The 26,822-nt window shown below is 23.1% G+C and overlaps 6 protein-coding genes across 9 annotated transcripts; 3 read left to right on the top strand and 3 right to left on the bottom strand.

Annotated features, from left to right (window-relative positions):
* Positions 1-912: 912 nt before the first annotated feature.
* On the bottom strand, positions 913-2,538 carry LOC122860084 (protein PFC0760c-like). 2 transcript variants are annotated; one of them, XM_044163741.1, is made up of 5 exons: positions 2,331-2,538; positions 1,829-2,246; positions 1,536-1,754; positions 1,264-1,468; positions 913-1,083 (listed from the first exon to the last, which is right to left on the bottom strand). In XM_044163741.1, exons 1-5 carry the CDS (start codon positions 2,366-2,368, stop codon positions 962-964), a joined length of 1,002 nt encoding a protein of 333 aa, XP_044019676.1. In that variant the 5' UTR covers positions 2,369-2,538; the 3' UTR covers positions 913-961. The 2 variants fall into 2 exon arrangements, with proteins under 2 accessions (XP_044019676.1, XP_044019677.1); XM_044163742.1 differs by having other exon boundaries at positions 965-1,468.
* Positions 2,539-4,803: 2,265 nt separating this feature from the next.
* On the top strand, positions 4,804-7,057 carry LOC122860083. The gene has a single exon (XM_044163740.1). It carries the CDS (start codon positions 4,954-4,956, stop codon positions 6,661-6,663), a length of 1,710 nt encoding a protein of 569 aa, XP_044019675.1. The 5' UTR covers positions 4,804-4,953; the 3' UTR covers positions 6,664-7,057.
* Positions 7,058-9,330: 2,273 nt separating this feature from the next.
* Positions 9,331-20,533, top strand: LOC122860079 (rootletin-like). Of its 3 annotated transcripts, XM_044163735.1 has the most exons (4): positions 9,331-9,598; positions 13,134-13,220; positions 13,984-14,991; positions 15,057-20,533. In XM_044163735.1, the coding sequence occupies exons 1-4, from the start codon at positions 9,590-9,592 to the stop codon at positions 19,911-19,913; spliced, it is 5,961 nt and encodes a 1,986-aa protein (XP_044019670.1). In that variant the 5' UTR covers positions 9,331-9,589; the 3' UTR covers positions 19,914-20,533. The 3 variants fall into 3 exon arrangements, with proteins under 3 accessions (XP_044019670.1, XP_044019672.1, XP_044019671.1); XM_044163737.1 differs by lacking the exon at positions 13,134-13,220; XM_044163736.1 differs by lacking the exons at positions 9,331-9,598; positions 13,134-13,220 and adding an exon at positions 13,781-13,917.
* Positions 20,534-21,448: 915 nt separating this feature from the next.
* On the top strand, positions 21,449-24,720 carry LOC122860090 (trichohyalin-like). The gene is made up of 10 exons (XM_044163748.1): positions 21,449-22,045; positions 22,114-22,578; positions 22,647-22,772; positions 22,987-23,097; positions 23,152-23,443; positions 23,510-23,742; positions 23,807-23,950; positions 24,034-24,347; positions 24,413-24,536; positions 24,622-24,720. Exons 1-10 carry the CDS (start codon positions 21,863-21,865, stop codon positions 24,718-24,720), a joined length of 2,091 nt encoding a protein of 696 aa, XP_044019683.1. The 5' UTR covers positions 21,449-21,862.
* A 17-nt stretch (positions 24,721-24,737) lies between these two features.
* LOC122860082 lies at positions 24,738-25,726 on the bottom strand. The gene is made up of 5 exons (XM_044163739.1): positions 25,526-25,726; positions 25,310-25,446; positions 25,103-25,214; positions 24,914-25,037; positions 24,738-24,842 (listed from the first exon to the last, which is right to left on the bottom strand). Exons 2-5 carry the CDS (start codon positions 25,444-25,446, stop codon positions 24,805-24,807), a joined length of 411 nt encoding a protein of 136 aa, XP_044019674.1. The 5' UTR covers positions 25,526-25,726; the 3' UTR covers positions 24,738-24,804.
* Positions 25,727-25,825: 99 nt separating this feature from the next.
* Positions 25,826-26,740, bottom strand: LOC122860081 (6-pyruvoyl tetrahydrobiopterin synthase-like). The gene is made up of 3 exons (XM_044163738.1): positions 26,476-26,740; positions 26,311-26,390; positions 25,826-26,228 (listed from the first exon to the last, which is right to left on the bottom strand). The coding sequence occupies exons 1-3, from the start codon at positions 26,538-26,540 to the stop codon at positions 25,951-25,953; spliced, it is 423 nt and encodes a 140-aa protein (XP_044019673.1). The 5' UTR covers positions 26,541-26,740; the 3' UTR covers positions 25,826-25,950.
* Between the last annotated feature and the right edge of the window lie 82 nt (positions 26,741-26,822).

Genomic DNA, 26,822 nt, shown 5'->3' with positions numbered 1-26,822 from the left:
CTCTATTGTTATAATTCGTTAATTAAACAAAATAATATATAGTCAATGTAGACGAATAATGCAGTAGATAATTGATTAATTAAATAATAGTGGGTGTTTGAAAAAAAAAAAAGACAATTTATTTGTGATGTTGTCAAATGCTGAATTAATTGATTAATTAACTTTTAAAAGCAGCTATTTTATTCTAAACAAAGAAATATTATTAAAATAATAATGAAATTTTTTTTTTGTCATATCAATTTATTCAGCATTTGATAAAATATAAAAAAAAAAACTAAAAATTAATAATGACATGATAATCGTGTTTTTGTTGAGGATATAATTATGTAGATTCTAGTCAAGTATGTTTACTAATTCCTCGATTAATTTATAAATTTATATTATTTAAATATCTGCGATATTATTTAGTTTTTTATTTTTAACAGTATTATTACATCATGACTGTTTTTCTTTCTTTTTTTTTAATTGTATATATTAATTATCAAATGAAATATTAAAAATTAATAATTTACTTTGACAAAAAAAAAAAAAAACAAACAAAAATATATAAAAGTTTATATTAATTTTACTTTTTTAAATTAATATTTATAATTTTATTTATGTAATTATATTTATGCAGAATAATAATAATAATCATTCACATGTCAATAATATTTTGAGTTGAAAGATTTCAATTTATCACAACAATAACAAAAAAAAAAACAAATAAAAATATTGAAAAATTATTTATTAACAACATACTAATATTTATTGTTTATAATATATTTAAAATTCATTAATGGCTTATCAATTATTTAGTATAAAAAAAAATTACATTCATGTTGATTTTGTTTTTTGTTTTTTAAATTATAACATAATCATTTACAAGTTATCAGTATAAAAAAATATATAATTATTAAATTGATTAAATAAAAAAAAAGGAATAATTTCAATATTAAATTTTAACTTAAATAAATAAATACTATATTTTTAAACATGCATTTTCATGTATGGGAAGACGATCAGGAAAGAATCTTCGATGACATTTTGAGCATGGTTTTAGTTGATTTTGATGTTTCTCCCAATCAACTGTGGGAATCAACCCTGCAATCACATATTCTTTGATTATTCATTAAAAATATCACAAATAAACTAATAATTAAATTTAAAATTTTAAAAAATCTTCATCATCATCATCATCATCAATATTATTATCATCCTCATCCTCATCATCATCAATATTATTATCATCATTATCATCACTAATATCATCGTTATCATCACCTTCACCATCACTTTCTTTTCCTTTGGCTTTGACATTAATAGCAGTATCTGGAACACCAAGATGAGGAGCCAATTTATTATTATCAACATTGCCACGAGGTGATAATTGATTCATCTTAGACTCTGATTTCCCAACTAATGGACTACGAGCAAGTGTTTTAGTAGGTATCATTGGATTAAAATTATCTTTTTGTTCATCTTCTTCCTGAAAATAAAAACAAACATTTATTATTAATTATTTTAAATAAACATTATGTTATTTTTTAACTTACACTTGATTGAGATGATCCAGGTGATTCACTTCCATATGAACCACTTGAAGGAAGAGTACTATTTGATTCTGTACTTTTTTTAATTCCAACACTTGTATCATTAACTTCAGAATAATCATCGTCATCAGAATCAACATCTTCATGTTCAATTTTAACATTATTATTGACATGATTTTCATGAGCATTCTCTTTGTTTTCTTCATCAAAAACTTCATCACTCTAAAAATAAAAAAATAATGAGAATAATGTATAAATTAAATAATAATATTTTGTTAAATAAAATTTTAACTTACAAGGTTTTCACATGCTTCAGTGCATTTACAATTTTCTGTGCATGGTTGATTTTTTTTAACACATCCACATATTTTTGTTTTACAAAGTCCTTTACATGTACAACCTTTTGTCTTTATTGAGACATTTAATTCTGACTTTTGACGACTTGGTGTTGTGACACTTGATGATGAAAGCAATGTATTTTTACGTGATGATTTTGCTGGTGTTTTTATTTTTGATGATTCACCAACCAGAGTGACTGATGTTCCACGTTTTTTTGGTACACATTTACGAAGTGCTTCAATTTCAATAGTCATACTCCGAATTTTCTCATTTAATTGAGCAATAATGTCATCTTTTTCAGCAACAATTGCAGCAGTCTCATCAACTGGATCAACATGATCCATGATTTCTTCACTAGCTGGCTTTTTTGTTTTTCTATTTACGACAATGAAGAACGTATTAATTAACCAATTATCAGATTTTTGATTTATTGACAAAAAAAAAAATGTGGTTACTTACTTGGAATTTTTGCCTTTTGTTTTGGTGACTGTTGCCATTATTTTGATGTTACAATTTTAATGTTAAATAATAATTAAACGATTTATTTATTTTTTTTTTAATTTCACAAAAGTATAGTTGATTTTAGTTAATTTGATAGAAAATCTGAGTAAGCCGGTTAGCTGATGCAAAGTGCAAACGTGTGTGATTTATTTATTTATTTTTTCTTTTTTCCAACCGTTTTGCTTTGAAAAAATAATAATAATTAACGGTACAGTGTTGCACGATGTACAGTTACAATGTTGCAATTTTATTTATCGACGGTCGGTATTAATGTTTGAATTTGAATTTGGCTCGATATAGGTAGTTTTTTTTTTTTTTTCAATTTATTTATTTATATATATCGTTACTTAAATATCAATTATTACTAAAATTTATTAATCACACTGGATAAAGCTGGAAAAAAAAGTCTTAATAAAAACTTCGATATATTGATTTTTTTTTTTTAAATAATTTACATAACTTATTTATTTATTTATTTATTTATTTTTCAGTTATTTAAAATGTTTATAGTGAATGTGTGAAAACATTGGTATTATGTCTGGTCACAGTGGTGCAATTTTAGATATGCATTTTAGTGCAGATGGTAGAAATTTATATACAGCAAGTACTGATGACATATATCAAGAACATAGAACTACATAAAAAGTATTATTTGTTTTTTTTTTAAAAAAAAAAAAGAAAAGTAAGAACATTATTTATAAATTTAATTTCAGTAATTTTTTCGTACCATGTCATTCATTTCATCATCAACCCTGGTGAAAATGATTTCTCCGATTTTTTAATATCCGAATAATTTGAAAAAAAATCGGAGAAAAACGGAAAAATATCGGAGAAAATCAAAGTAAAATCGAAAAAAATCGGAGAAATCATTTTCACCAGGGAACTTCTTTATTTTTAGCTTCAATTTTTTTTTTTCATACTACAAACATTGTTTTTTTTTCTTCTAATTCAACGCAATTAGTAGCTTTATCATATTTATTTGATAAAATAATACAGCAAGACCACATTGTACATTAGTATCAATTTCATTTTTTTAATTAATCAATGCTGCTTAAATAAATTTTTAACTTCTTCATGTATATATCTTTAAATTTTTTCCGATTTTTTTTTGTTTTGACAGAAATATCTCTTTCCGGGGAAGAATTACGAGAGGCTACAAAAAGTAAATTGGCTAATGCTATTACTGCAAGGGATGCAGCAGTAGCTGAAGCCATACAACTTAGCATTATTCCAAATGGAGATAGTAAAGGTTCTTATGGTGGTGTCAATAATGCAGATGATGGACGTGTTGGTGGCAACTAAATATCGTCTTGAAATACTTAAATTATCACAATCAATTTATGGTAGTAGACGATATGTTAGACTGTATGATTTACTAAATGGTACATACAGTGGTAATAAATGTAATACATGTAATGATGGAAGAAAAACTCTGTTTGATGCTAGTCAATTTATAATGAATGGTTGTACAAAAGGATATACAGCATAAGCATTGTCATTATTAAAAAAAAATTGACAATCATCCAATGATTGACGTTAAAGATCCTGATGAATTTCGATCAACAGAATTATGCAGTATGTGTAGTAAACTTATTAAGTAAATCACCGCATAGATATCAATATTGTCCGAATTGTAAAATTACATAGAATCGCAATATTAATGGTGCAAAAAATATACTGCAAATAACCGTCATAAAAATGGATCCTAAAAGAAAACATTTGATACGAAATAATCAATTCTATTGCTAGTGTTAAAATAAAAAAATTAAAAACCAATACCATCATCACCAGAACCAGTTGATGATAAAGAAAGTATTGTTGCAGAATTGCCAGATACAGATGAATTAAGTTTTTAAAAAGGCGGACAACCAGAATTACCCTTGTGAAAATGATTTCTCAGTTTTTCTTCAATTTTTCTCCGATTTTCTCCGTATATTTTTTAATTGAAATTTCGGAGAAAAATCGGAGTAAAACGAAAAATTATTTAATCCAAATATCTCCGAATTTTCAACATTAGAGAAAATCGGAGAAAAATCGAAGAAAAACGGAGAAGTCATTTTCACCAGGGTAGTGAACAAGGTTTAACATTTCAGGATTTAGTTGATGATTTTGATGAATCAATTGATCCAAATAAAGTATTTTCATGGTTTTATCTAAATGAAATACAACTTAAGTAGATACCACAACCTCGTACGTTCTTAAAAAAAATATAATATAATATATTTGAATTTTAAATATTTATAAAATACTACGTGTTTTTCTTTAACTTGTATATCACATATACTGAATTCTTTTATAAATATATATTTATTGTCAATAAATTTTGCGTTTAGTAGTATGATTAGATAAGAATATTTCTCGGTTCATAGTGCGATTGCGATGCAGGCCACATAAGAGACCAAGATTTTCGTCGTGACTACTCAGTTAACGTCTCGTTCATCACGAATGATCATGGATTAATTAAATCAAAATATATCTTAAAAGTTTATTTTTTTTTTTATTTTTTTTTTTTTTCAATTATTATATACAAATTAAATATTTACATCAACACATAATTAGTATAAAATAATAAATAATAAAAATGCCGGCTTGTTCAAGTGAAAGAAGATTTTATCCATCAAGTACATCACCACCAAGTAACAGTGCTTCACCACCACTATCATATTCACCATTATCAAGTTCACCACCACAATATTCAACATTTTCATCAATAAAAAATTCCATTGATGATTTAACAAATTCAAAATATCCAAAATTATCTGAACCATCAATAATATATAAAAAAAATATTAAACCAATAATAATTAATAATAATAATGCCATAAAACAATCAAAAAATTATGATAATAATATTAAAAATAAAGAAATAATAATAAATAATAATAAAAAATTAAAAAATAAATTTTTACCAACAAGAATAATTATTTGGTATTTAAATTTTTTATTATTTATAATAACAAGTATATGGAATACAATAATATTTATAATACGTGCACCAATAATTTGGACATCAACATGGGTATGTATTATGATGGTAATAATACAATTACCATTGAGTTTATTAAAATATTTATTGGCATTAATTTATACACCAAGATCAGAATTAAATCGTAATAAACGTTGTGTATTAATAAGTGGTGGTAGTACAGTACAATCAATTCATCTTGCAAGAAATTTTTATAAAGCTGGTGCAAGAGTTATTGTTTGTGAAATTGAAGGTTTATTTTCATTAGCACGTTATTCAATAGCATGCTCAAAATTTTATACAATACCACGTCCATGTCAAGGTAATGCTGCTGAATATGTTAAAGCATTAAAAACAATTGTTGAAAATGAAAATGCTATATATTATATACCAGTTAGTTCATCAAATGCTGCATATTATGATGCACTTGCTAAACCACATTTAGAAATAATTGGTTGTGAATGTTTTGTACCAAGTATTGGTGATGTTAGTTGTCTTGATGATCCATTAGAATTACTACAAAGATGTAGATTATTAGGATTAAAAACACCATTAAATACTGTATTATGGTCAAGTGAAGATATTACAAATCTTTATGATAATGGTACATTAAGAACTGGAAGACATGTTATGCTTGCTGCTGGTCAAATTGGTATACGTGAACGTTCTAAAATTAAATTACCAATAAATTTACAAGAATTAAATACTTTACGTCATGAAATAAGTGAAAAAAAACCATGGATTGTTATTAAATATCCAACTGGTACACATTATATTACCTGTACAACTGTTAAACAATCAAAAGTCATTGCAAATGTAACATGTCGTGTTGATGAAAATATTGGTCTTGTACCAGTTATTAATAATAATATAACAAAATGGCTTGATATATTTTTTAATAATAAATTTAATGATAAAAAAATTAATGGACATCTTAGTTTTAGATTTATTGAAAATATTAATAATGAAATTATTATAATTGGTTGTCGTATTGGTATTGGTTTACCATATGTTTGTTTAACAAGTGTACATCCAAGACTTATTTGGCGTCCATGTCGTCATTTTTCAAGAACAAATTCTGGACCACTTGTTATTGTTGATGATATTAAAAATAATAATGGTTTTCCAAGTGCTATTGAACAAGTTACAAAACATTATTCAAATAAAAAAAATTGTGTTATTGATAAGAGAGAAGAGCTATTTGTTTATTGGGATCCATTACCATATTGTGCTTATTATCATATTCAATTACCATTTAATAGACTTGCTGGTGCAATAAGAGCACAGCCAAATCAACATACACCACCACTTGCTGTTGTACAGTAGATATTATTATCATCATCATTATCTATATGTTATAACAAACAAAAAAATATTTATATTGTCTCTTATCTTGAATTTTTTTTTTTTTTAACTATCAAGAATAAATGATGACAGATTATATTTTATTTTATTTATTTTTTGCGTATTTTTATAAACGAAAATAAAAGCAATAAAACAAAAATTCATCAAAACAAGACAATCAAGAGTGTGTGTGGAAAGATATTAATTTTTTTTTTTTTTTAATTTTATTTTTTTCATTACAACAACAGTTTGAGTGATGATTAGCCGAGACATTATCAAAATTATTTTATTTAATTTTGTTAAGTGATAATATTTAATAAAGTGTTATTCATATGTATTTGAAATATAATGATTATAAAATTTTTTTACAAAGAGATATTAAGTGAAAAATATAATATATGAATGAGTGATGAATAAAAATTGCATTTTTATTATATCACGAGGATGATGTATGAAAAAAAAAAAAAAAAAAACAATAAATTGTTTATGAATATTTGATTGTAAATATAAAATATAATTTAAATACTAAAATTTTGTACAAAATAGTTGGTAAAACAAAAAAATAATAATAAATTTGATTTAAGATTTGAATTATTTTTATTAATAAATTATAGTTATAATTTTTATTTGAAAAATTAATTAATTTATTGAGTTGATAAATTAATTATATCATAATAAAAATGTTATTTATTTTATTTTTTTTTTGATAGATCAAAGTTCTTGATTGATGACGACGAGATTGTGTGTGTTTTTTTTTTATCAATCTTTTTATTTATCAAATTATTTTCACAATCAAAAAAAAAAAAAAACAAAACAAAATACTTTGCTTATTATCTTGAATAAAATTTTTTAAAATAGATAATATTTTTCTTTTTTTTTTTGTAAGTTATAAAAAATAAAAATTTAATTTTCAAAAGGAAAACAATCATTTTTATATGTATGTTTTTTTTTCTCGACATATTTGTTGAAGAAAATAAAAAATTTATCCAAAGCTCTGAGATGGACTTCGACAGGCTAGGGTCACGTTTGTATCAGTCTTATCAATATCATGTCGCATTTAAATATTTCTTACATTTTTATAAATCACTTTGTTGACTTCGTAAAAAAAAGATACTACAATTTTCACATATTTGACGAATTAAATTCGCACAGTTTTATTATCTCGAGTTCCTTGACAACAGGTTAAATAAATCGATACCAAAAATTTTGGTTTATTTCATTCTTTGCCTACCCATAATCTTAGATATATATATTTTTTTTGCATCAAATCTATATCTACATAATTTTTCAGTTTAAAAAACATATTTTTTTCTTATTTTTAAAACTTTCAGGCATTTTTTTAGAACATCATTCAAATTGGCTGACTATTCATCGAGTTGACTACTTTTTTTTTTTTTTTCTTCAAAATATTTGTATACTCGCTAAAATATTATAAATAAATGATTTTGTTTTTATCAGTGGTTTAGTTTAACAAGTAAAATTTGAAATAAAAATATTTAAAAAAGTTTTTAAATTATCAAATGAAAAATGTGATCTTGTTATGATGTAAATTGTGGATATTACTTGAAAAAAAAATAAGCAATAAAAAAATTCGTTAAAATATAAATAAATATATGTATTGTATAAACGTAGATTTATTTTCTTGTATAAACACGCGGTGTGTACTACCAGGCACCGTTTAATGTTCTTCATGGGGATATAAAATTTTACATACCAATGGTTATACTATGACTATCTTATTTTGTCAATGTATCTTGAACCTTATATTACTTATATATTGATATAAAAAAATTTAAAAAACAACCGATTTAATAACAATATACACATTTTTCAAATGTCGAAATTATAGACTATATTTTTATTTAAACTGTTAAAGTTTAAAACTTGAAAAATGTTACAAAAATTAAAGATAAAATTAATATTCTAAAAAAAATTTTAACTCTGCATTTGTTTTATTAACACATTTTGAATGTTAATTTTTTATTAAAATGTTTGTATCAATTTCAAAATTGAATAAGAAAATTAAATTTTAAATTTACATTTTTCTTCAGTTTGTATTTTCATTTCGAAATTTATTTTTTATTTTTAATTGTCGTTTGAAATTTGGCGCAAATGTCAATTTAACATTTAAAAATTTAAAAAATGTTAATCTTTATTTTATATTTTTCTCTTAAACAATTTACATTTATCATTATTTTTATAAATTGAAAAACCTAAAATAAATAAACATTCTAAAAATATAATACTGTCAACGACCTTTTTTCTGTCTTATATAAATTTTCGTGATGAAAAAGTATTACTTGCGACATTTCTTGACTTCATGTTATGATCAAAAGTACATTTGAATTTTGAAAATAAAAAAAAAGGATCTTTAAAGTGTTTTTTTTATTCCTACTATATATAATACCTAATGCTTCCAAGGCATGCCTATACACATCATAAAAAAATTACAAAAAAAAGTCTTAAAATTGGAAATAAATCAAGCTAGGACAAATTGGGAATGATATATTCAAATAGTGGGAGTTACATTTTGATTGTAGGTTTCTTCTGATTTGTTACTTTTACCTGAGTTTTTTTTTTTATTTTTTTTTTTGAGAGAGAACAGTAACTTTATATTATGATAGTATTGACACGCGATCCTGCGGCTTGTGTTGGTGGTGGTAGTGGTAGTTTGAAATATTACACCCTTAAGGGACATTCAGTAGAGAATCGTCATTGCTCGTGTACGCAACAAAAGTACGTGATTGTTTTTCGTAATGTTGTTTGAAAAATAACGAGCCTTGAGAATCAATTGGCCATCTCAATATCATCATCACCATCATTAGACTATCAGCATCTTTACACAAATCATTCATCAAAACAAATTGACCATCAAAAAAAATAGACAAAAAATTAAATCAACACAATAATGCCAAGGGTAAGGAATAAATTTATCAAATAAAAAAATATACACAAAGATTAAGTTAAATGTTTTCAAGTTATTTTTGTTTATTTTTTTTGTTTCTTGATTAAATTGATGTGCCTAAGATTGATTTTCTTATTGTTCAATTATAAGTCAATGTGCGTGTAGGTATTTTGTACTTAAATTAAATAGATACTCATGTACAACCACAATTGTTTATCATTGATCATATTAAATTTACTTTGTAATTACTTTCTCAACACAACTTTGATGAATTATTATTGCTAAACTTTAATGTACTTTAGTTGTCTTTGATTTTTTTGATTTTTTTTTTTATTACTACACAGCTTTTAAATTAAATGTTAAATTTTTAAATGTTTAATTAACATTTGCCTTAAATTTTTCGTTGAAATAAAAATACACATTACAGCCTATTTAAATTAAATTTCGTTAGAACTTTATTTTATTTATTCAAGTTACATTACAGAAAATTTAAATTAACAGTTTTATTTTTTCTTTTGAATTTCAAAATTGAATACAAAAAATTCAATACAAAATTAACATTAAATATATGAAAAGAAAATTTAAATCCTAAGATTTTTTTTTAGATAATTAAAATTTTATTCAAATATTAATTTTACTTTTTTTGATTTATTATTTATTTTTATAAGGAATGATTTTTTTTTTCCCTTTTACAACCCCAATTATTGTCCTTTCAAATTCCCTTCCCTTTTTTTTTTTTCTTTATCAATAATCAATATTTTTTTTTATATTAAATTAAAACCAAAGAAGATATAGATATTTTATTTATTTATTTTTTCATGTTGTTAATTATTTATTTGACAATAAAACAAGTGTATCAAATATTTTCATTCGATTATTTTTTATATTTTTATTTACTTGCACATGTTTACGCCACGTGCTTGATAGTACAGAAGGTGACGCACGTGTGTAATCATTAATAATTCATAAAAGAAATACAAATGCGATTGAAACATATGGTCATTCTTTCAACATGGTCAATAAACACATACACCAGTAATATAAAAATTAATAAAAACAAAAAATTAAAACCCCAACCCACCACTCGAAATATTAATTTGTATTTTTTTTTTATCTCTCGATAACAATGCTCAAGTATTTATTTTTTAATCATCTTGAGGCTAGACAAATTCATCGAGACAATGTCAAGTATATATAAATAAATTTCTGATTGATAGAATGTTTTTTTATTTATTTTTTTTATTTTCATACAATACAAACTATGTGATCATAATTCTGATCACGTTCTATTACGATGTGTATAAAAAAAAAAAATATTTCAACAAGATAAAATATTTTTTTATAAAATAATATTATGAATCATTGAAAAAAAAATAATACATGTCTACACTTGAGACAAAAAGTGTTGTAATCATTGATAACATCATTGATGATAAAATTTCAAAAAAAAAAAAATTCTTCTTTAATTATATTTATAAAAAATATTTATAATTTTGTTTAATTTTGATTAAATAATAACTGAAAATGATGATAAAAATATTACAATATATTTTCTTTTGGTTAATTGAAAAATTAAAATTTTAAGTATAATAAAAATTGTGAATGGTTTACTTGATCAATGGCACGTAGCACATTTACACTGAACATTGACCGTCGTAGTTCAAATGATGATAAAAATTGAATTAATAATAAAAAAATATTATTATTGGGATCGTCTTGTCTGGATATTAAAATTATTCACTGGACTTTGTATTTAATATTTATACAATTTACGAGATCTTTTATATAAAACAATAATTCATCATTTGATTATAAAATTATGCATTTTAGATTAATAATTATAATATTTTAAGTCATTCACGTATAATTTATCAAATGTCGTTCATTTGTTACAGTTTCATTATATATATGATGCCTAATGAGCTACTGATAATAATGATATAATCATAGTATTATAATAAAATAAACATGAAATGAATTGATACGTATAGTATTAGAATACATGATATATGATACAATAAAGTTATTTATCATTGATATACATTTATTTAAACATATATATAGATACATAACGTAATATGATTAGTATGATTATTATATTAATTAATTCATAATTTAATAGACTTTATAATATTATTTATAATTACTATTTACAATTGAGATCATTTTATATGTCTATTTATCATATTTAATAATTAAATATCAATATTTTGATATAAATAATAATTTATCTAATTGGTATATATTATAATAATAATATAATAATTGCATAATTTATATAAAAATTATTCAATATATAATACATGGATAATCTTATTATAATATATAAATCATATTAATTGACTTACATATTAAATTTATATATATATATTCATTCACGGAAATATAAGTGGAAAATTTATATGATATATTTTTCTTGGTCAAGGTTTAAAGTATATTTATAAATTAAATTAAAAATAAATTTTACAAAAAATCTATAAATTATGGAATATTTCTAATAAGGAAAATTATGTTTTAAATTTAGATATATTTAATTTTTAAATATTATTTAAATAATCTTTGAACTTGATTAATTTATATATTAAAAAACATTTAGATAAAAAATCATTTTTAAATAATTAAATAATATTTATAATTATTTATATAAAAAAATTATTAATTATCATTGTTTTTGTGTTAAGTATAAATTTATTAATCATAAATTGGCCAACGACATTTATTTGTCTGCAAAAAATGAATTAAATGATAAATAATAATTTTAAAAAATTAAATAATATTAATGGTTGTGTTGACATATATGACAGCTCAAATTCCATATTTAAATAAAATCAAGGCGTTAAAATAATTTGTCAATAATAATATTAATTATTGTCATGTACAAAGTTCACAATAATGCAATAGTATTTTTATATATATAGTCTATTAAAATAAATAAACTTGTAGAATAAAAAATTAATTTAAAAGTCGTATGATAAATTATAATGATTAGAATATTTACAATAAAATTTATATAAATTTATCTTCTTAATGACTGTTAAATCAGGTGTTGAATTCTCATGAAATTTAACTGGTATTTTGCATGAGTTATCGAGCAATTTTAATTGCCTTTAAAGATGATCTTTGGTTAAAAAAATAATAATAAAACTAAAAACTTTTTCTTGAAACTTGGATTAAAATCTTAAACTTATTTTTTTATTGTTTTTCTTCTTTTTTAATTCTTTTACTTTTGAAGAATTAAATTTAAAATAAATTTAATTGAAGGTGGCAAATGATTGGTCTCATTAGTAATCATCAATGTGTTTTTATACATATATCTATATCATTGTCTAGATGTTGAATCAAGTTATGGGATGTTCTATCGATTGGTACCTTTCGGTACCAGGTTCTTTACTTCATGCTCTATATTTTTTGTTTCTTTCCATTTAAAGTTTTTTTGTATATATACAACAGGCTATTTATTTTTCAATTAAATTTTTATATTTAATTGTTTATTTAATTAGATTTTTAATTTTTAGATAAAAATTAATTTTTTTATTTTATTTAAAAGGCTTTACCAAAAACACCACTACACTTGATAAGATCACAAATGAAAAGACGTCGGCCACCGTTTCTCAGAGGCTCGAAACAATTCGAGGTAATTTATTTATTTTAATTATTTTATTTATACTGAAATTATACAATAAATAATTACTACATGACAAATAATTTCGTGTTATTTTAAATTTTTTTAACATCTTGAAATTACTTTTTTAAATAAATAAAAAATATATATTTTAATAATTTAATTATTAAAAAAATTAATTAATTAATTTAATAACAACATAAGACAATTATTATTATTAAATTAAATATTATTATTTGTAATTTTTCAAATTCCAATAAGCTTTTTTTTTTTTTTTCATGATTAGTTTTAAAAAAAATACAAGTTTAATAATCAATTTTTCTATAGAAAGGGTCACTAAATATACAAGGTCTAATTATAATAACAATTATAAAAAAAAATATATATTTTTACTATTTTAGTTATGTACAAAAAATACCGACCCGTTCGATAATACATTTAATTTTTAGCCGCGTCCATAAGCTAGCGACACTTGTGTCATTATTCCATAACTACCAAAACATAAACAAAAACAAATAATAACATGCCACTTATTTTTTGACATATACAACAACAACAACAACAACAGACAAATAATGTATTGTCAAGTTAAATTAAATTTAAATTATAAAAAAGTTTACATAAATTTTACATATTATTGATAATTAATTTGATAAAATAAAACATCGAAATGAATTCTAGAAGATGTTTAGATTTTTCAAAGTTTTCGGTATGTTAATATTATGATAAAAAATACAAATAAACAAATAAAAAAAATATATTATTTATTTTCTAGCCAAGAGTAATTGGAGTAAGAATGACAGAACCATCAACAAGTCATCATGATAATACAGGTATTGATAATCAATTAGATAGTGGTGGTGATGATGATGATGTATCATCAGATTTATTAGTACGTCAAAATATGGAATTACGTAATCGTTTAAAAGATGAAGCTGAAAATTATAAACGTCGTTTGGGTACATATCGTCAAGCACAACAACATCAAGCTGTTCTTGTATCACGTTTACAAGCAAAAGTATTACAATATAAACAACGTTGTAATGAATTAGAAAATCAAATGACTGAATCATTACCAATTGAATTAACACGTAATACATCACCAAGTACATCAGTATTAGAAGCTGCACATCAAACATTACGTGATATACGTGATGAACAAATACATGATCTTGATACAGCAATACGTAAATTAAATGATGAACGTCGTAAAACTGAAAAATTAATTGAAATAAATACAGCATTAAAAAATCAACTTGAAGAATCACATCGTACAAATGAATCATTAACAAATGATTTACAAAAACTAAGTAATGATTGGGATATATTACGTGAAGAAATGAATGCTAAAGAAGATGAATGGAAAGAAGAAGAAATTGCATTTAATGAATATTATACATCTGAACATTATAGATTATTAAATTTATGGCGTAATGTTGTATCATTAAAACGTACATTTACAGATATGAAAACAACAACTGAAAGAGATTTAAATAAATTTAATAATAAATTAACAACAACAACTAATGATATGACATCAGTATGTAGTGGTGTTAAACTTGCATTACAAGTACAACAATCACAAGCTGTTCAACCATCAATAACACAACAATATCAAACTAATCAAGATAATGATTTAAAAGTTGAATTAGTTAATTTACGACAACAGCATGAAGTTACAATGAATGATGTTAAAATGAAAGACGAAAGAATAAATCAATTAATTCGAGAAATTAATAAACTTGAAGAAAGATGTGGTGAAGCTGAAAATAATATTATACAGGTAATACATACATATTTTATATTTATTTAATTGATAAGTAATTATTAATTTTTATTTTTATTTAGGCTACAAAAATACAAGAAGATGTTAAAATTCTTGAATCAGCATTACGAGATATTGCACATGCTGTTATTCAAGATGCTGAAATTCGTGATAATGAAAATATTCAACAACAAACACCACATGTACATTTATCACAAAGTACAACAATAATATCACAAAGATCACCAAAACGTAATAATAATAATTCACGTAATAATACAATTCCAGCATTTGCTGAAAGTACAATAAGTGCTGTTCAAGCATCACTTCATAAATATCAATTGACTATTCATGAGCTTCAATTAAAGCTACAAAATAGCCGTGAACAATTAAATATAACAAAAAAACAATGTGATAATGCTGAGGTTAATGTACAGCTACTTGAAGAAAGAACAAGTGAATTAATTGTACAACTTGATACAACAAGATCACAAAATATACAACTTGTACAAGAACGTAATATGTTACAGAAAAATTTTGATACAATTAAAACAGATAAAAATATACTTGAAAAAAATAAAATTGATATGAATCATATGATTGAAGAATTAAATAATAATTATGAAAAATTAGAAAAAATTAATAATAAATTACAAAAATTATGCAGTAGTTTAGAGGATGAAAAAATATATTTACAAGATGAATTATCGAAAATGACAAAAGACAATGAAATACGTGAAATAAATTTTAAAAGTGAAGAAGAACGTTCAAGTAGAATGAGAGAAGAACTATTAACATTACGTGATGAACTTAGTAGAATATATTTAACAAAAGATATGCTTGAAGCACAAAAAATTGAAACAGATAATGTTATATCACAAATTGAAAAAAGTAAAAATGACATTGAAATTGAACTTGAACGTGTTATTATTGAAAAATCAGATATACAAGATGAAATAATAAAATTAGAAACAATTAATGAAAATAATGAAAAAGATAAACAACGTCTTGCTGATAATTTAAAAATTCTTGAAGATGAAAAATTAAAATTAACAAATCAATGTAGTGATCAACTTGGTGATATTGGATCATTGAGAAAAGAATTACTTCAAGCTGAACAAATACGTCTTGATCTTGAATCTGATAAAGTAACATTAAATGAAAAAATTAAATTTTTAGAAATTGAAAAAGAAAAAATTGAAATTGAATTAGGACAAATAATACGTGAACGTGGTAATTTATCAAATCAATTATCAATATTATCAAATAAAAAAGATTTATTAAATGAAGAATTAATGAGAACACGTCAAAGATTAGAACAATCAAATGAAATGAATGCAAGAATAAATCGTAATCTTGAAGATTTAGTTAAAGATAATGAAGAAAAACAAGTTTTAATTGAAACAAATGATAAAGAATATCAACGTATGAAAGAATTATTAGCATCAATGAAAAGTGAAAAAGAAACACTTGAAGGTGTATTATTTGATGCACAAACAAATCTTGAATCAATACATAGTAAAAAAATTCAAATTGAACAAGAACAAAAAGATTTATTAATTAAACAAGAAACATTAAAAGGACAAATATCACGTTTAACAACAAACTTAAATAATAGTGAAAAAATTAATCAAGAAATAAAACAATCATTAACACAACAAAAAACAAATCAAGAAATTGAATATCAAAATATAATTGTTAATTTAAAAAAACAAAATGATGATAATTTAAAAAAATTAAATGATGAAAAAGAACAAATTAAAGTAACATTAGAAAAACGTATACAACAAACAATAACAACATTTGAAAATCAAAAAGAAGATGAAATAAATCAATTACAAATGAGAATTGAAGAATTACAACAACATATTGATAATATATGTCAACAACATGAAGAAAGTTTATTACGTGCTGAAAATGATAAACAACAAGCTTTACTTATTGCTCATCATGATCAACAGGCACTTGTTGAAAAACTTGAAAATATTTATCGTGAACTTGAAGAAACTAAAAATGATTTAGAACGTTTACGTAGAGATTCAAATTCACGTATTGAACAAGATCGTAGTAGTATAAATCAATTACGTGATGAATTAAATCGTTACAAAACAAAACTTGAAGAAACAAAATTACATTATGATGAAGAAAAAATGAATCTTGAATTAAAAATAAATGATATAACTAAAGAAAAAGAATTAACACAAAAAGATTATGAAGAAATTAAAATTCAATTACATGTTACTGAGGATAAAATTGATACATTACAAAATCAATTACAAGAAACAATACGTAAATTAAAAGATACTGAAAATTCAAATGAAACATATAGAAAAGAAATTGTTGATGTTAAAAGACAATTAACTGATACAAATTATGCTGTTGATAAATATTGTAATACAAATAAAGAATTACGTGAACATGTTAAACGTATTGAAAGTGATAAACGTGAACAATCACGTACACTTGAAGAATCATTTCAAAAAATAACATCATTAGAAGATAATAAAACAATATTAGAAAATGAAAAATCACGTTTACAAAATCAACTAAGAGATATGGAACATGAATTAATTCAGATACAACAACAATTACGTTTTACACAAGATGAATTACAAAAATGTCAATCAACAAATAGCCAAGCTCAAAATGAAGAACGTGAATTACAAGCAAGACTTTCTAATGAAATTGAAGAACGTGAACGTTTACAATTACAATTACATCAATTAAAAAAACAAGTTGTTGATTTAGATAATAGTCTTGAGGTAACAAGACAAGAATTTGGACGTTTACGTCAACGTGCTGATGAAGAAGATGAAAGATGGCGTGGTAGAGAACAAGAATTACTTGTACGTATTGAAGATAGTCGTTGTAAAGAAAGAAAACTTGAAGATCAAAAACATAATTTAGAAGTTTGTCTTGCTGATGCATCACAACAATTACAAGAATTAAAAGCACGTCTTGGTGGTTCTGAGGGACGTGTTAGAGCATTAGATATACAATTATCACAACTTGAATTATCAAAAAAAGAAGTTGAACAAAAATTAAGTAGTGTTGGTACAACATTACGTAGAATTGCTGGTATACAACTTGATGGAACAGTTAATATACCATTTAAATTAACAAGTCCATCAAGAAAATGGAGTCCAGTTAGAGGTGGTCATAAAGAACAACATAATGATATTAATGTTCGTGATGTTATTATTGATGTTGATCCAGAAGCTATTAGAAAAGGTATAAGATCATTAATGCAACAAGTTGCACAAATTGAACGTGAACGTGATGATGCTATTGTTGAAATAACAAATATTAAAAAACAACTTGTTGAAGTACAAGATCATCAAATTAAAACAGATACAAAAACAAATCATATTAATACAATGTTACGTAATATTCAAGATGAAAAAGCAATATTAGAAACTAAATTATCACAAAAAAATTCATTATATCAGACACAACAAGATTTACTTAATCAAAAAATACAAGAAACTGAACAATTAAGAGAAAAAATAACAACATTAGAGCTAATGATTAGTAATGAGACAGAAGAAAAAGGACAATTTGAGGATAAATTTGATAAAATGCGTGTAGCTCTTAATCGTTTAGAAAATGAAAAACGTGGTTTACAAGAAGATCTTGGTAGATCTGATGCAAGATCAACAAAATTAGAATTACAAAGAATGTCACTTGAGGGTGATTTACAAAGATTACAAATGGTACTACAAGAAAAAGATGGTAATTTACAAAAATTACATGAACGTCTTGATGGACAACAACGTACATCAACAAATTTAGAAGAACGTTGTTCATCATTAAAATCAACAATTGAACAATTAAATATTGCACTTGAAAAAGCATCAACAAGTGAGACTGAATTAAAAAGTGAAATTGCTAATTTAAGACGTTCATTGATGGAACAAAATGCATTATCACATGGTAATAATGAAAAAATAAAACATTTACAAAAACAATTATCAAATGTTGAAAATGAAAGAAGAATATTGACTGAACGTTTAGATAATGTTCAACAAAATATAATGGAATTAAAACATACAAATCAATCATTGACTGATCATAATACACGTTTACAAGCTGATTTAGCAAATAATGAAATACAACGGTCTGGACTTGAATCACAATTGAGATTATCAAATTGGCCACAAGAAGGAATATCAAATAAAGAAGAAGAAATTGTTAGACAACTTAATAATGCTCAACGTGATAGAAGTGAAATGAGAAGTAAAGTTGATGCACTTAATGACAAAGTAAGACAGCTTGAATGTGATAAACGTAATTTAGAGAGACAATTATCATCAGCACGTGCAAATTGTGGACGTAGTAAAAGTTATGAACGTCCAGAAAAAGCACATATTGAGTTAATGGGTACAAGTGTTAGTATTGATATACTTGAACAAGAAAATCGTGATTTACGAATGAAAATACGTAGATTAGAAACAATATTAGCTGAAAAAGAAAGTGAAATTGTTAAATTAATAACAATAAATACACAATCACATTCAACAATTGATTCATCACGTGAACATAGAATTGCTGAAATTGAAAGATTAAGAGGTGCACAATTACAAGCTGAAAAATTACTTGAAGCTAGAGAACAAAGTCATAGACAACAAATATTAAGATTAGAAAATCAAATTAAATTATTAAGAGAACAGCTAAATCAAGAAATTAAAAGACGACAAATGTATGTATTAAAAAGTTCACGTGCAGGAAGAGAAATGCAACATTTAAGACAAGCACTTGGTGATTCATTGAGAACAGTATCACAAGATCCATCAGTTGATGCTATATTATTAGAACATGAAGCTAGAAAATTAGATACAACAGTTAATAGTAGCAGTAGTTTACCACCAACATTGGCATTACCACCACCATCATCATCTTCTTATGACAGACGTTCACCACTTTTATCCCCATTGAAATAAGTTTTTTTTTTTTATCATCAAGCTACTCCTTATTTAGTATAAAATATTTAACTCAAGTATTTTTAATTTTTTTACATTTTTTAATAACAGTTTTTTTTTAAACAATAATTTTACACTAATTTATTTATAGAAACAACCAAAGAATGCAATATTTGTGATGTTAGTTTATTTGATTTTTTACTTTTTTAAATCATTTAATTTATTATTTATTTATTTAAAATATTTGTAATAATACTGAAAAGTAATTAAACAAATTAAAGCCATTGATTGAATTAATAATAATCCGTCCAAATAAATGATAAAAAAAAAAAAAACAATATGTTGCGTTTGGTCTTGATTACGAGACCAAAAACGTTAATCATAAATAATGCATGATAGTAAAGAATGAGCTTTTTGAAGAAAAAACAAAAATTCTATTTACACATTGATAAAAAATTTCTAGTATCTATTAAATAATTAGAAAAATAAAAATAGAATAGAAATTGTGTTATTTTATTTTTTATTTTAATTTATGTATGAAAAATAATTGGGAATGACTGTGTCGGTTCTTAATCATTGAGAACAAATGACATCAAGTCTAATTTTATCATAAAAAATAATAATTATACGGATTGTATAATTGATGAATTTATTTTATTGATTTTTATTTTATAAAAAAAATACGTAAAATGAATATTTAATTTGGATTTAATTTCAATGAGTTAATCTTGTCATTTATTTAATTTAATTTATTAATAACTATAATTCTAAATTATTATAAAGTTTAAAAATAAAAATTGTAACTGCCATTAAATTTTCCAATATGATAATAATAAAAAATGTTGTTTAGAGAAAAACTTGTTAATGTTGAAAATTTTTTATTTATTAATTTATTTTTATTTTTTTCATACAAAATGAACATCCTTATATCGTTTTTTTTTTTTACAAAGATTGAAGGATGAAAGTAATATGAGGATTTTTAACAAATCGAAACGGGATTTTTCAAATAAGGTCAATTTCAAACTCTTAATTCTAATTTATGAATATTTTTTGTATTTTTTGTACGATAATTATTGATACTTTTTTTTTAAAAACAAATGAATTAATTCATAATTACAAATTATTTTTTAATATTATTTAAACTGGAATGTACATTTGAATAATGTATTATTTATTTAAGGGAGTTCGAACAACACTTGATTATTTTTAACTTTTTTTAAAATTTTCAGAGTAGGTTTATGAAATAGTTATCTATCTTATGCCAAAATTTCAGAAGTCTATCCCCGCTAGTAAAATAGTTATTAATATTTAAAGTCAACAACTTTTAGCGTGTACGTTTACGGAAAAGTCGAAAAATGTTAAAAAAAAACAATATAGATCAAATTTTTACGGTGTTCTTGTCTTCACACCTAAATAAAAAACTATCTGTATGAAACTTTAAAACCTTAGAATGATTATAGAAAAAAAAAAAATTCAAATTCCCGGCTAGAAAGTTGAACAATCATTGTTTAAAAAAAAAAAAAAAGTCAAAGAGCGATTGATGATTGATGATTTATTAAGCGATGGAGTTGATACAAAAAAAAATTATAAATCAACATTTTCTGATACAAAATCTAATAAAATTGCTGAATTATTTAAAATTGATACACAAATTGATTTAACAATATCAAAAACAAGTTCAGCATTAGCTGGTTCATCAACAAATGATACAAAAATATTATTAAATAATGAAAAATCACAGTCAATTGCAAATAAATCTAGCCCAACTGAGATACAAAAAAATATTCCAAAAATAAGTGAAACATTGGATCTATTAAAAGTTGATAATAATCTAGGTTTAAAACAAACAGAAGGAAATAAAAGGTCAGCTTTTATTGAAGATTGGAACAAAACCACGAACTGCTAAAAATATTGCTCAAACAAATAAAACAACAACTGTTGGACGTCTTGATGATAATTTAACACAATCAATGCCAAATTTTTTAAATAATAATGATGCTCAAACTGTTAAAACATCATCAACTGGTTTTACACTTACAAATTCAGCAACTAGAGAGCCAAGAAGAAGAGCTAAATCAAATATTCTTGATGATCCTCTTGGTCTTTTGGGAACAACATCAAAACCAACTGAAGAAATTGTCCAACAGGTTCAGGTAAATATTATTTTTCTTTACTTAATATTTTACTTGATATTATCTTGATATTTTATTTTTTTTTATAGCCTAAAGTTGATGTAAAAAAATCAGTAAATGCATTACCACAAGATGATCTACCAGAATGGTTAAGTGGTACAAAAAGAACAACAAATTCTGAAAAATTAGATGATAAAATTAATAATAAAGAAGCTGAAGTATCAAATTTAACATCAACATTTGATGTAAAAAATAATACAAATGATAAAAATACTAAAGATAAATGTAATAATAATTTATCATTGTTAACTGAAACCCAGCTTGAACAACAAGCTTCAATTGTTGCTCTTCATCAACAAGAACATGAACTTCGTACTGCCAAAATATTGACTGAACAAAGTGATCAACTTAATAGCATTGTTTCTACACAAAAAGCCAAAATTGAAGAACAAGAAAAAATGTTAAATACACTTGTTAAAAGTCAAGTTGAACGTCAAGCAAATTTAGATACACAAATTAAAATGCAACAAGCAAAAATTGATCATTTTATACAGGTAATTTTATATATTTAAATTTAATTTAATTTTGAATTAATATAATTATAAATTTTTGATCATTTAAGGCACTATCAAGACAACCAAGTCTTCCAGTAATTTTTAAAAATGAAAATGATGGTAATGATAATATTGAGGATAATATACATCATGAAAATAAAAATATTGAAACAGAAAGTATGATAAATAAATTAAAAATTGAAAGAAATAATTTAGAAAATATTATTAGTATTTTAAAAATTAAACAAGAGACTGAAATTAAAATTCTCGATGATTCACATGAGTAAGTTAATATTAATTAATTAAATTTTAGATTATCAGTTGTTAATAAAAAAATATTTAAATTGTTTTTACAGATTACAAATGCATTTTATGAAAATAACAATGAAAAAACTTGAAAATAAATTAAAAAATGATACTGAATTATTAGAAAATAATTATGAAACAAAAATAGAAAAATTAATAAATGAAAAAAAACAATTGGAGGATTATTACAAGTTACAAATTGAAACTTTAAAGGTAAAATTTTTAATTATTGTATAATTAAATATTAAATGTTTATTCAATTTTTAGACTGATCATGCTGAATATGTCAAAGAAATTTACAATAGACACTTGGAACAAATTAAATTATTACAAAATGAGCATTCCAATATGATGGAAAATATTTGTCGATCAAAAGAACTTGAAAGGCAAACTGTGGATTTTATTCAAGATAAAAAAAATGATCTTGATAATGTGCTCAAACAATCTCAATTAATTTTTAATAATATTCAAACATTTTCTGATAAATTAAATAACAAAGATCAACAAATAACTGATAAACAAAATGATGCATTAAAAAAAGAAGAAGAATATTTACAAGGTGTGTATTAAATATTAATAACCATATAATTACCAAAAAATAACTGGACTTATTTTTCATTAACAGAGATGAAAGAAAATTTGAAAAATCAACAAGACTCAATGGAAAAAGAACGAAGGCAATTAATTATTGCTGCTGAAAAAATCGAAACACAATCTTTAAAACTATCATCAGAATATAAAAAAAATTCTGATATTCAAGATGACATAGAATCAAGATTAAAAATTCGTGAAAAAGATTTACTTCGAGAAAAGGAATTATTTTTAGAACAGAGTAAATGGGAACGTAAACATATTCAAGTAAATATATTTATTATTTAATTTATTTTAATAAATTTATAAATTTATAAATTTAATTATTTAGTACATGAAAGAAACATGGACAATTGAGCAAAAACGACAAATGCAAATGATAGCTGATGAACGTGAAAAGTTACATGCAGAAAAAGCAAAATTTGAAGTATTAAATAATTTAAAATGCAATTCTGATGATATAACAAAAGCTGAAGTAATTAATAATAAATTAAATAATATTTTTTAGTCGTCTAATAAATAATAAATTGATGATAGATAATTATGTTTTTCTTACAGTTGGAATCAGCATTGAATACAGCCCGACAAGTTGCAAAAGAAGCTAATGCTGAAAGAGAAAAATGGCAGGAAAGAGTTGCTTCACTTGACATTGAAAAAAAACGTATACAAATTAAAGAAAAATCATTAACTGATAAAGCAAGAGAGCTAGAAAATTTAACACAATCAGCAATATCAAAACGTGATGAAGGCTTGAAAGCACTTAAAGATGCTCATTATCTTGAAAAACAACAGACTGATAAAATGAGTATACAGCTTGAAATGCTCGCACAACGTGAAAATAAAATTGCTACAGATAAACTATCATTAGCAAGGTAAATTAATTAACTATTTAACTAATTTATAGAATATATTTTTATACATTAATTGCTGTTTTTAGAGATAGATTAATAATGAAAACAAGCCAAAGAGAAAAACCAGAAAAAGACATGACAAGTAATTATCATTATTCGAAATATGAAAATGATGAAAAACATGAATCACAAATACAAACACATTTTTCGGTAATAATTACTTTGAAATTATAAAATTATATTAATTAATTTTTGTACAATTAAAATATATATTTTTTTCCTTTTTTTTTTCTAGGATATTGTAGATCCAAAATTGATTCTTTTAAAATTGAATTTGGACAATAATTTGAGTACATCTAATCAGCTATTATCAGACATGCAGATAACTAATTAATATTTTAATTTTACTTAATAATTAATTGTTAAAAAATTTAATTTAATAATTTAAATATGAAAATGTTTACAGTTTTGTGTTTATCTAGTCAAATATTGATTCATCAAATTGAGATTTTTCACCTTAAATAATAAATAAATGTTATTTAATTTTTTTATTTATTTAAATTGTTTAATTATATTTAATAAAATACCTTGAGATCCTTGAAGTGATGAATAATCATTGAGCAAACGAGAACACTGATTTACTGATCTAATTTCTTCAACTTTATTTTTAAAATTTGATATTTCTTTTATCGAATTTTCATTTGATATTTGCTGCAATAAATTATCATTGTTTTGTTAATTTAAGAATTATTTTTTTATAATTAATTAATACTTACAATTAATTCTGCAATCTCAGTAACATCTTTTGCATTTTCACCAGAATAAAAATTATATTTTTGACTGTCATTGATAAATTTTGCTGCAGTTGAAAATAAATTCAATGCTTTTCTAAATAAATAAAATTATTTATTAATTTTTTATACTTTTAATAATTGTTTTGTTTAATTTTAGATAAATTTCATCACCAAGTTATTGTTACTTACGTTCTACAAGCACTTGAAATTGGTAAACCATGTTCCTCGACAGTTTCTTCAACAACTTTTTGAAGACTTTTTTTATTTGATGTTATTAAAGTTAAATTTTTATTAATTGTTTCTATATAGGTATAATTGTTTTTCATCTGTAATTAATTAATAATAATATTTATCAATTCATCATAATAATTTAAAAAAAATAAGATAATCAAAATTATTTTTAACCTTTTAATTTGTTAATTTGTTGTTGAAAATCTTCAAGTTCATCAAGACGAGAATTTCTTAATCGAATTGCTTCTTTTTCTTGATATTCTTTTTCGATTTGTAAATTATTTAAAAACACTTCAAGTTCCGACATGTTTATTTAATTTTTAGCTATCAACAATCATGTAAAATAAATAATAATAAACAATAATAAACAAGCCCTATATTTTTTTTTTTTTTCTGTCATATGAAAAAACATATGTTTACAATAAAACATGGCGCCCGAAAAAGCGCGAATATTTCAAATAAAAAAATAAATAATTTCTCCATTCAAGTTTTACCTTTATTTGTTGTAAATATTTCAACAATTTAAATAAAATACAATATTATTTGATTAATAATAATATAAAAATATATATAAAAATTAAACCATCGTAGTTATTTATTTATTCACCTCGATAAATAACAATATTTTTTTCAGTTTCCCAAATTTTGACCTCATAAAGTAACGATGGTTTATCCATTAGTTTTTTTAATTCATTAAAAATATATATTGCAACATTTTCAGTTGTTGATACAACACTCTTAAAATATTCAACATCTTTATCAAGATTTTTATGATCCAATTGTTCCATTAAAACTTTATGCATGTAATTTTTTAAATCAGCTATATTAATAACCATTCCTGTTTTTGAATCAACTGGACCACGAACAGTAACTTCAACTATTAGAATAATAATATATATTAAATATTAATAATGTCGATAATAATTTTTTTATAAATTAAATATTGTTTATATATTTACCAGTGTAGTTGTGTCCATGGCCCCAATAATTATTGCATTTACCATATGTTTTTTTGTTCTCTTCTTCACTCAAGTGTGGGCTTGAATAAAAAAATAATATTATTATTTTGTAAATGTAAATTAATTTAGTTAATTAATTGTTATTTTAGATTTTTTTATTATTACCTGTGAAGTCTGTGACATGAAGAGATTGATTCTTTTCTTGTTAAATAAGCTATTGGTGCTGACATGATGAACAATTATCAATAAATAAATTATTATTAATGACAAATAACACTTATTTTCCTCAAGATACTTTCACATGAAGCTGTCAAGGCTTATTTTTTATTATTCAATGATAGATAGAGTTTCAGTGATTGCTCCAATCTCTGTAATGCTCTGTATGACGTATGTAATATTATATTACACACTCACACACACTAAGTCACTGCAATGTAAACTTGTTTTTGTTGATAGTTTTTATATAAAAGACAACAGCTGTCATTTATTGATTTATAGAAGATAATAAAAAA

The sequence above is a fragment of the Aphidius gifuensis genome, unplaced genomic scaffold (genome assembly GCF_014905175.1).
Source record: "Aphidius gifuensis isolate YNYX2018 unplaced genomic scaffold, ASM1490517v1 Contig6, whole genome shotgun sequence".
Taxonomy (NCBI): Eukaryota; Metazoa; Arthropoda; class Insecta; order Hymenoptera; family Braconidae; genus Aphidius; species Aphidius gifuensis.
Note: the sequence above shows the minus strand (reverse complement) of the source record. Positions and strands in the feature narration are given on the sequence as shown.